The 10,110-nt window shown below is 37.7% G+C and overlaps 1 protein-coding gene and 1 pseudogene across 1 annotated transcript; both read right to left on the bottom strand.

Moving 5' to 3' along the window:
• Nucleotides 1-1,983: 1,983 nt before the first annotated feature.
• Nucleotides 1,984-3,732, bottom strand: LOC137727553 (F-box/LRR-repeat protein At3g26922-like; annotated as a pseudogene).
• Nucleotides 3,733-8,425: 4,693 nt separating this feature from the next.
• LOC137728604 (uncharacterized) lies at nt 8,426-10,026 on the bottom strand. The gene is made up of 4 exons (XM_068467339.1): nt 9,817-10,026; nt 9,670-9,720; nt 8,805-8,960; nt 8,426-8,602 (listed from the first exon to the last, which is right to left on the bottom strand). The coding sequence occupies exons 1-4, from the start codon at nt 10,024-10,026 to the stop codon at nt 8,426-8,428; spliced, it is 594 nt and encodes a 197-aa protein (XP_068323440.1).
• Between the last annotated feature and the right edge of the window lie 84 nt (nt 10,027-10,110).

Genomic DNA, 10,110 nt, shown 5'->3' with positions numbered 1-10,110 from the left:
GGCTCACTCGTCATATATTGACATTTGTCGTTATGCTCACTCAAATGCTATTAACACCAGTCGGCCTGCTCGCTCGAAAGTTATTAGCATCTCTCGAAGTGTGCAATATAACTTGAAAAATAACCTCAAAACCAACAAAGACTTGATGAAATGTCAATTGGGGTGGCCAACCCCCCAAAACATTTCCACCTACTTCTACAACTTGGCCTATTTTTTTCATTCACCTACTTATCAAGCTACCCAAGATTGATGTAACCAAACACAGTACTCCAGCTGCTGCTGCAAATTCTGGACCGCAAACTCAAGCCACGTTCCAAAGTCTACATGTAAACGACAACACTTTGAGCAGAATGATTGAGAAGAAGCACAAAATATCTGATACCTGGGGCCTCTCGCTGTAAGGCACTTTGTCCATGCGTTGCAATTTGCATTTGCATTTGCATCCCATGTTGTTCTTAAAATACACAACATGATGCTGATTTCCCAATGTTCCTTTCAATATTGCGTATTAATATATTGAACGATCCAAAAAAAATCCAATGAAAAATGTATTTAATTGACTCTACAACAATGGTTTGGTTTGATTCGATTTCAATTATGATTTTAATTAAAACCAAACCAATCTGTTACAGAGTAATTGGTTTGTCGTTATCTAAATGTAAAACCAACAAAAACCCGGCCCATGCCTAACCCTAATTTGCATCTCATCATTTTGCTTTAGTAATACATGGTTTTAGTATCGAATGATCAAAATTTTTTAATTATGTGTTGAAATCTTTTAACTAAATCCATTACGTAATAATTGGTTTGCCGCAATTTGTATATCAAACCAATACAAACTGAACCGTGCTTGCTCCTAATCTATTCCGACATCGTTCTTTTCAGTACAATACGATTTCTAATGTTTCTTAAAACAATACATCATATTTTAATTTTGAACGATGGAAAAAAATTGGACTAAAATGTTAATATTGACGGCTAATGTAAAAGATTGTACTAATTAGTTGGCCTAGTTGGAGGTTTGGCTGGCTGCTAACGACAGTGGTTTTGTTTGCATTAAGGCTGTATTATTTGACCGGAATTGTATTTGTGCAGGCACGAGTTGTTTGGCCGTGGCTGAAAGAAGTGGTAGGGGACCTTTCTTTGGTCTGAGCCTCCGGTGTCGTTTTTAGGTTTGGTGGGATGGGATGGGTACACATGCACGTGACTTTAAGGCAGGTGCGTTCGCAAGCTCACGTGAACAAAGTCAATGGTATCTAACATTCACATCATTGTATAATGTTACAGAATTTTTATTTTTTTTTTTTTAAATGTAGAAAAATTTGTTGATGGTTTTGTTATGATAGTCTATTTTTTCCGTGAACTACCGAGAGTTGAGAAGACTTAAAAAGACATTTCAACCCTCTTCTGACCACCATCCATCGTGTGTTTCACCCAGGACGGATCTATTAAGGGACCGAGGTGATCCCGACTCCGAGACCACCTGAAAGCTCGAATGAGCGGCTATGGGGACTATCAGGTCTGGGTTGCGGCGGAGGAGGAGCAGCCATGGCTGCAGATTAAGTTGTAGGTTCTGCTATTGCAAACGGAAAGAGGAAGAACAATTTTTTTTTTTCTTAAAGGACTTGGCCAAAACGACGTCATTTTGAGCCAAGTCATTTAAAGCTAAAGGTTAATCCCAGTTTACCATCCAAAAATATTTTGGTTTTCAACATTTGGTACATGAAATTTTTTTTCGTTCTAGTCTGGTACCTAAAGTCATAATTCTAAAATACTTTCATATATTTATTAATTTTCCGTCAGAACCTCCGTTAACTGATGACATGGCATCCACATGAACAATGATTGAGCGCTACGTGTCAATATGAGCCCACGTAGATATTAAAATATAAAAATAAAATAATAAAATAATATAAAAAAAATTTAAAATCTGGAACATCAAATGTAAAAAGTAGAGTTTCACCAACTAAAGCAGATAAAATATCCATTGGTAATATTTTTACCCTGCTAAATAACAGCTTAAGCCAGTAATCCCTGCTAAATTACACAAAAGATCATAACAAGTCAACAGGTTCAAAAGGAAGGCATGTCAAAGCACGAAGCTTAAGTCGAAAACATATATTAAAAACTCAACGAAGCACAACTTCAAAGCTTCCTGATGCTCTCGGAAAATCAAATACCTGTTTGGTGATCTCCGCTTTCTGCTCTGCCCCCGCTGTAAAATACTTGGGCCAAGATATATCCAGCTTCTTCAAGACCTTTGCATTCTTCAGCAAAATCCTTACTGCGTTAAGCTCGTTATACTGATCTCCATTAAATTCAGCGACTTCAATCCTCTTAAGATGTGACAAGAAACACGGAGGCAGTGGCTCCAACACCCCCTCATCTTCTACCCATTCCGGGGACATGCCAATCCACTATTATCATCAAACTACAGTCGTTATACCAACATTACATGCAGACACGATACAGGAGAAAAAAAATTAGTGTACGTGAAGTTACCTCAGCAAATATCAGCGTTTCAAGATGAGGAAAGTACTGAAGCATCGTCAATAGTGCTTCGTCATCAAAAAATGCTGCGTCTTCCAATACAAAAGTTGTCAGATTATTGAACAAGGGCATCCTGGAAAGAAGTTCTGGTGCATTGTCTACAACAACCTATCAACAGGACTAAGGGATTTTAGACAAGCGACTTGTACCACAAAATGCTAATGCAATAGCAGCAATTTGTAAACACGTATTAATGTATCAAATTAACAGGTGTGATCAATAAAACATGAAGAAACCATACCCGAAAGGCATTATATGAGGAGAAAGTTAGCCTCTCCATGCTGGTGAGCCCTCTAAGGAGCTTACACAACCGGTAACCAGCATGTCTCAGGTTCTTATTAGAATCATAAGAAAGATGGATCTCAGCTTTTTTTGATGAGGAGGAATCATAAAAGCAATACTCATTTTGGAGCTCACCCCTGTAACAAAAGCTTTGGAGACTAACTTCATATATCATAAACTGACAACCATCTGAACCTTCAGGAAGTGTCATATCACTTTCATTTATAAACAATGTCAAAAGCTTGGGGGAACAAATACTCACAAACTTGTTATTCAACCAAATGCAATTCTCTAGATATAATTCCTCAAGGACCGGACAACCAGAAAACAAACGCTGCGCTGAGTCATCAGAAAACACCACGGACCTAAGAGAAAAGTTCTTTAGGCTTGAAAAACAAACGGTAGAAGGAACCTTGATCGGGAAAGGAATATCTAAGTCACAAACCGTCAGTGTTGTATTAGTAAACAATGAATGAGGCAATGAAATTGTCCCTGTAGGCTATGGAGATAGATATAAAGTCCCTGAACATTGCGCCTTAATGCGGCAGAAATCCATGCCTTAACACGACATGCATCACCTAGCACCAGAAAAGTAAGTTCGAACACTTTTATATCAGGAGGGCCGCGAAGAAGAAGCGCTCTTTCCACAATATTCCACAGGGTAGATCTTGGAGTAGACGGCTGAGGACGAAATTCAAGATTAGGAATTGAAGTCCATAAGTATTCCCATCTTTTCGACAATATGCTTGTTCCGATTGCATCTTTTGTTTCAAGTAGGGAGATAATTGCTAGAAGAATCTCATCAGGCAAATTGAATAATTCCTTTCTCCTTCCTTCCATCCCTTCTCCACCATCCAGCTTCTGCCTTTTCGGGCTTAGTATTACAGAACTTGTCTCCATAGTGCAGATAGTTTCCTTACTATACCAAACAAACTCTCGAGGTAAGAAATCACTTGAAAACTTGTTTAGGAAATGATAGAAACCTTATAATTAACAGCAAGTGCAAACATTCAGCTAAAAAAAGTGAATTGCAGCAAAAGGACCTATATATATTCGGAATTTTATTACGCTTTAAAGGTGATTTACAGAAAATACAGCCATTGAAAACTTAATACTCAAAACAGAAAGATTAACTAGAGCAATATAACTCCAAGAAACACAAGAACCATATCAAAATTGTTCATATATGGATGGCAAGAACATAATCGCTTACACTGACTATTAGCATTTCGCAGTGATCACACAAATAGCAAATACAAAAGTTTCAGGTTTTTCTAGCCCAGATATAATCAAATTAAAGAAAAGGCCATTACTATGAAATGTAACACGCATCACATGAGAGTGAAAGCAAACATTCTACAAATTTCCAAACATGACTCGATTGATCCTTCCCTTGGATAAATACACAAATAAAACCCGATTTAAATTTCCATTTCGACCGGCTTTTGATGCAGAACAAGCGAACCTACATCGAAAAACCAATTCCAGAAACCCTCAAAATACTCGCACACAAACAAAAATGTACAAACTTTCTTCAACGGCGAAGAAAAATTGGCAAAAACAGAAAATCCCAAGACATTATTTTGAAACGAAGGCTGCTCAAAAATAAGTAGGAACTTCCACTTAAAATTTTTAGTGTTTTAATCACAGAGCTTTGTGTTTGTGATTAGAACTATTTATACTATAAATCACAATGTAAAGATCATATCTGCAAAAAAATAAATTAAAACTAAGGTTGTTTAGTCAACCTATTGTAATATATAGATGTGTAATGCTTTTACTAATACCGTTTATTTGTTTTTAAACAGTTTGATGACTAAACGATTTAGTTTTAATTGATTTTTTGCAGAGACAATCTTTATATGGTGATTTATAATATGAACGATTCTGATTATAAAACATGAAGTTCTATAAATTGATAACAAATAATTTTGAAATTTTTTTAGTACGAGTCTCTACCCATTTTTCAGTAGCTAATATTGTTCTTTTGGAATAAGAAAGCGAACAACATTCATCAGCAGAAATCAGAAATGCATGAATGGTAAGGAAGAAGGAAAACTGACCTAGAAAACGCTGTCGCACAACTCTTCGTCTTCTCGTCTCCTCGTCGCTTGGTCTGCTTAAGGGTTTGCAGTTCTCAGTCCCCCATCCAAAGTTTCCCTCTTTTTTGTGTGAGAGCTCTGTTTTTGGAGGGTACTTATAAACCTAGAAAACGACATGTCGGTGTACTCGATCAACCAAGGCCAAACTGTGATTTTGTTCCTTATTTCGGACAAAGTTTCACTTTGGTCCATCTGGTTTCAAATTCAATTGTTGCATTTTTTAAATTATGGGGTTTAATGTTCTACACTAACGAGACTTGTTACTTTAACAGTTAAAAATAATTACTTTTAATTTTCACTATCGTGACGATATCTTAAATCAATCAAACGTTGCTATGTACGTAAGTTAAAAATAATTTGAACCAGGATGCCAGGAGCAGAGCAAATAACACGGAAGATATCATTGCAAGTCGGCAGATTCAAAAGGAAGCAACCAAATAACAAGGTACATCACTGCAAGTTAGTAGGTTCAAAAGGAAGCCATGTCAAAGCACGAAGCTTACGTCTAGAGCGCAAATTACAAACTTAGAGCATCCCCAGCGTGGGGTTTTGCTCGGGGGAAAGGCTCCAAAACCATGGCCCGAGGGCCGGTGGTGATGCTCCAGCGTGGGAGAGGCCGAAGGCAGGGGGAGGCCCGAGGGCCAGGCCCGTGAGGGATTGCCAGGCCTTGAGCCCGAGGTGGGGCTGACGCAATGCTGACGTCAGGGTGGCGTCAGCCCATTATTTAATTTTTTTTGTGTCAGGCGCGTGCACCCCACCCGCGCGTGGGGGCGCGTCGCCGACACAAAAAAAATTAAAAAAAGCAAGTGTCAGTTACCGTTGGGAAGCCACGTGGCTTCCTACGGTGCGTTAGATCCTAACGGTCACTTAATGTGGACCGTTAGATCTCAACGGTAAAAAAAAAAAAAAAAAGTCAGATTTAATATCCACCGTTTGATCTGAGATCAACGGTGGATATTAAAATGCTTTATAAATTAAAAAATAAATGAAAAAATAGTTTTAAAAATCTGAAAAGTTACCGTTGTGACACGTGGCACAATCTGGAGCGTTGGAATTCAAATTTTTTTATATCTAACGGCAGAGATTAATTAATTGAATAAAAATTTAAAAAAAATTGTAAAAAATTCAAAAAAATTCAAAAAAATATCTGAAAAATCTGAAAAAAATTGTAAAAAAAATTGTTTTTACTTTTCTATAAATATCTTCTCATTATCATCTACCTTACACAACAATTTCATATTTTCTCAACTACTTTCAATCACATTCCTTTCTTTGTCTCAAAGTTTGAATCCATTTTTTTTTCAACAAAATGACCACTGGTGCAGGTACGAATTGGTCGCTTATTGAAGATGTTGCGTTGTGTACTAGCTGGGTTGAAGTTACTCATAGTTCGCTTATGGGTAATGAGATGCAGTTGCGAGAAATGTGGAGTCTTATTCATACCAATTTTCTTGAGAAAATTGGTGGGAAAAGAACCAAAGAATCGATGTCCAGTCGTTGGAAATTACTTAGCCAATCATTTAGTACGTGGAGAGACACTTTGGCACAAGCTAGTAGTAATATTCGAAGTGGGGAAAATTACTCGGATCAGGTAACAATATATTATTTATTTGATACCCAAATTTACATTATAATTATTTGTTTGTATTATTTATTTGTTACATACTTACATTATAATTATTTGTTTGTATTATTTATTTGTTACGTACAAAATTTATTATTTATTGTTACTTATTTGTTACATTATAATTATGTTGTTTGTATTATTTATTTATTTGTTTGTTTGTATTATTTATTTACTAAACTTGGAACTCTAGCCTCATGTTATGATTAACATGACATATATATATATATATATATATATATATATTTGCTAGTTACTTATTTTCATTATTTACTAAACTTGAAGCCTTCTTACTTATTTTCATTATATTTGTTACTTATATATATATGTATATATTTGCTAGTTACTTATTTTCATTATAATTATTTATTTGTTACTTATTTTTATTGTGTAGGAACTTCAAGCACAAGCTTGGTACGCTGCCAAAACCAAAAGCAAAAATAAATCATTCAACCGGTGGGAATGTTGGAATATTGTCAAAGATTGTCCTAAATTTAGAGTTGTGTCAGTCGGTCCAGAAGTGCACATGAACAACACCCCTCTACACTCTACACCCGATCATGTTCATGAAGATGATGCAGAAGAAGTGCCCGAAACGCCCCTCCCTGAACGTCCGTTGACCTCATACGTAACTTTTGGTGCCTTTCCTTGCAGGACATCGTTGAACACTGGGGATTGGGCAAGGACGTTGATGTCATTTTGAGCTCCCGGGACCCCGAAAAAGGCGTGCCAAATCCATGTATCAAAAGATGCCACCGCCTCCAGAATGATACTTTTTGCTCATTTTCTGTCCCTGTAAGCGCCTTGTCATGCACTTGGACAGTTTTTCCACGTCCAGTGCATACAATCAATGCTTCCAATCATCCCAGGAAAGCCACGCATCTCCGCCTTCTTCAACAGCCGCTCTAAGTCCATGTGTGTAGGTTTGCGGAGGTACTCAGCGGTGTAGATAGATTCGATTGCTCCGCAAAACCTCATCAGGGACTCAAGAATGGTTGATTGCCCCATCCTCGTTATCTCATCCACTTGGTCTGCAGATGCTCCATATGCAAGCATCCGCAAGGCAGCAGTAATTTTTTGCTCAGGCAGTAGACCCATAGCACCAAAAGCATCTTTTTTTTGCACAAAATAAGAATCATGGTTGCAAACAGCAATCATGATTTTGTTGAACAAATGTCGTTCCATTCTAAAACGACGTCTAAAGTACGTATCAGGGAATGCACTATTAGGAACAAAATAATCATCCAAGAGTTCCATACCTCGTCGTTGCCTGCTTCTATCAAGGTTTCCGGAACGGCTGGGCCTGCAGATCTGAGCCGCAGCTTGGATGACTCGACGGGAATGTGAGGCTCTGCCCCTTCTTACTTCGTCATTTCTCATTTGACGCTCCTCATCCTCTTCCCTCTCATTTCTTACCCTTTGGTGATTGAAGATTGCTTCAGATTCGTTAAACAATTCTTCCTCTTCCTGATTGTATTCCCACATCATCCTTGAGGAAGAAGAAGACGACATTGAACCGATTATGACACATGGCGCGACGTGATTGGTTAATAATCTTATCAGAAATCCATCACCAATAATTGTATTATTTTGTATTATTTAATAATACTTCGGATAATGACACGTGGCGCAACGAGAACGATTAAAAATCTTATCCGATATTACAATTAAAATTATTTTGTATTATTTTATAAAAAAAAAAAATACTAATATTTTATTGCCTATTGCCAGGGCTATTAAAGTGTAACGGTGGAGATGTAAATTCTATTGTCAGGGCTACTTACTGTTCATTAAGGGCAGTTACTGTTCATTAGGTGGATTGAATAGTGTATTGCCAGGGGGGAGGGCTCCAACGCTGGAGTTGCTCTTAATGAAGGACAATCTCAATTTCGCTGCTTTCTGGTCCTCTGGGAAGATCAGTTAACTGTTTGGTGATCTCCGTCTTCTTCTCTGGTCCCCCTTCGAGGTTCGTGGAGCAAACTAGATCCACCTTCTCCAAGACCATTGCATTCTTTACCAAAATCTTCAATGCGCTAAACTCATCCTGTTGTCCAGCAAATTCACCCACTTCAATCGTTTTAAGATGAGCATGAAACATGGAGGCAGTGGCTCCAACACCTCACCATCTTCAACGCGATTCGAGGACAGGCAGATCCCCTAAATCATCAAACCTTAGCCATTTTAACAACATTACAGGAAAACAGAACACAAGAGAAAACAATACAATGCCGTGATCAGGAAGTTACCTCAAGAAATACTAGAGTTTCAAGACAAGGACAGTATTGGAGCGTCGTGAATAGTGCTTTTTGACCAATATCTATCCGTTCTTCCAATACCAAAGTGGTCAAATCATTGAAAAAGGGCATCTGGGAACGAAGTTGTGGTGCAGTATTTAGAACCACCTAAGAACAGGGTGAAGCCAATCATCAAAATTAGGCGATTTTAGACATTAACAAGTGTAATCAAAGGAGAAGACAATATACCTCAAAGGCATCATTGGAGATGATTAGGCCATCTCCAAACCGAGCGTTGACCAGAGGGTTCGTTTTAATCCTATGGTCCTCTAAGAAATTAATATTTTAATGAACAGTACATGACCATATTTGTTTCCATCTTCAACCGAGAGCCAAAGGGCCATAGGGCTCGTTTTAGCCCTGTCACAAAAAACCGTCTCCAACCGAGGACCAAAGGGCCATAAGGCCAAACATAATTTATTATTTATATTTAATGTTGTTTCATGTTACTTAATTTAATTTAATGCTGTATAATGGTTTAGGAAGTTATAGGAAACAAATAGAATTTAAAAAAATTTGTAAAAAAAAAAAAAAAAAAAAAAAAAAAATTCAAAAATAACGGCTAGCTAACATCAGCTAGCCGTTATATTAAAAATTTTCCATATTTGTGTCGGTTATAACGACACTACTTCTGTTCAAAATTGTCTGACTATTTGTGTTGGTTATAACCGACACTACTTCAAAAAATTCCAGCCAGCCTGGCTGCATGTGGCCATCCCTTTGGCCCTTTGGCCCTTTCAGATTCTATTGGGCCCACGAGCCCTCTGGCCTAGCCCTCGGTTGGAAATGATTTTTAGGTTATTTTCAGTCCTCTGACCCTCTGAACCCTTCGGTTGGACATGACCTTAGGTCCTCCACATAGAGAGCCCTTTAAGGAGCTTATAGAAACGGTAAGCAATATGTCTCCGTTTCTTACCAGAATAAGTGAAATATGTGAGACTAACACCAAATATCATAATCTGACAGCCATCTGAATCTCTGGAAAGTAGCGGTCTTCATCTATAGTCAATTTCAAAAGCTTGGGAGCTTGTATACTCACAAACTTGACATTCGACCAACTGCAATTTTCTAGAGATAATTCCTCAAGAACCGGACAACCGAAAAACGGATGTTGCATTGAGTCATCAGGGAACACCACGGACCAGAAAGCGGTCTTCATAAACATAAACTTCATAGATTGACATGTACAATCCAAGATTTTAGCAGCAACTATTTCAAAATTGTTGGTATATCGAATTTCATTGGCTTACAATCATAG

The sequence above is a fragment of the Pyrus communis genome, chromosome 3 (assembly GCF_963583255.1).
Source record: "Pyrus communis chromosome 3, drPyrComm1.1, whole genome shotgun sequence".
Lineage (NCBI taxonomy): Eukaryota > Viridiplantae > Streptophyta > Magnoliopsida > Rosales > Rosaceae > Pyrus > Pyrus communis.
This window is presented reverse-complemented; position numbering and strand designations above follow the sequence as displayed.

Bases quoted from the DNA above. Each gene is read 5' to 3' on its own strand.
- LOC137728604 (XM_068467339.1), bottom strand. From the start codon at position 10,026: ATGAAGTTTATGTTTATGAAGACCGCTTTCTGGTCCGTGGTGTTCCCT. The intron at 8,961-9,669 runs GTCAGAGGACTG...CCCTGTTCTTAG, and splicing joins CCAACCGAAGGGTTCAGAGG to GTGGTTCTAAATACTGCACC. The intron at 8,603-8,804 runs GTAACTTCCTGA...GCTGGACAACAG, and splicing joins AAACTCTAGTATTTCTTGAG to GATGAGTTTAGCGCATTGAA.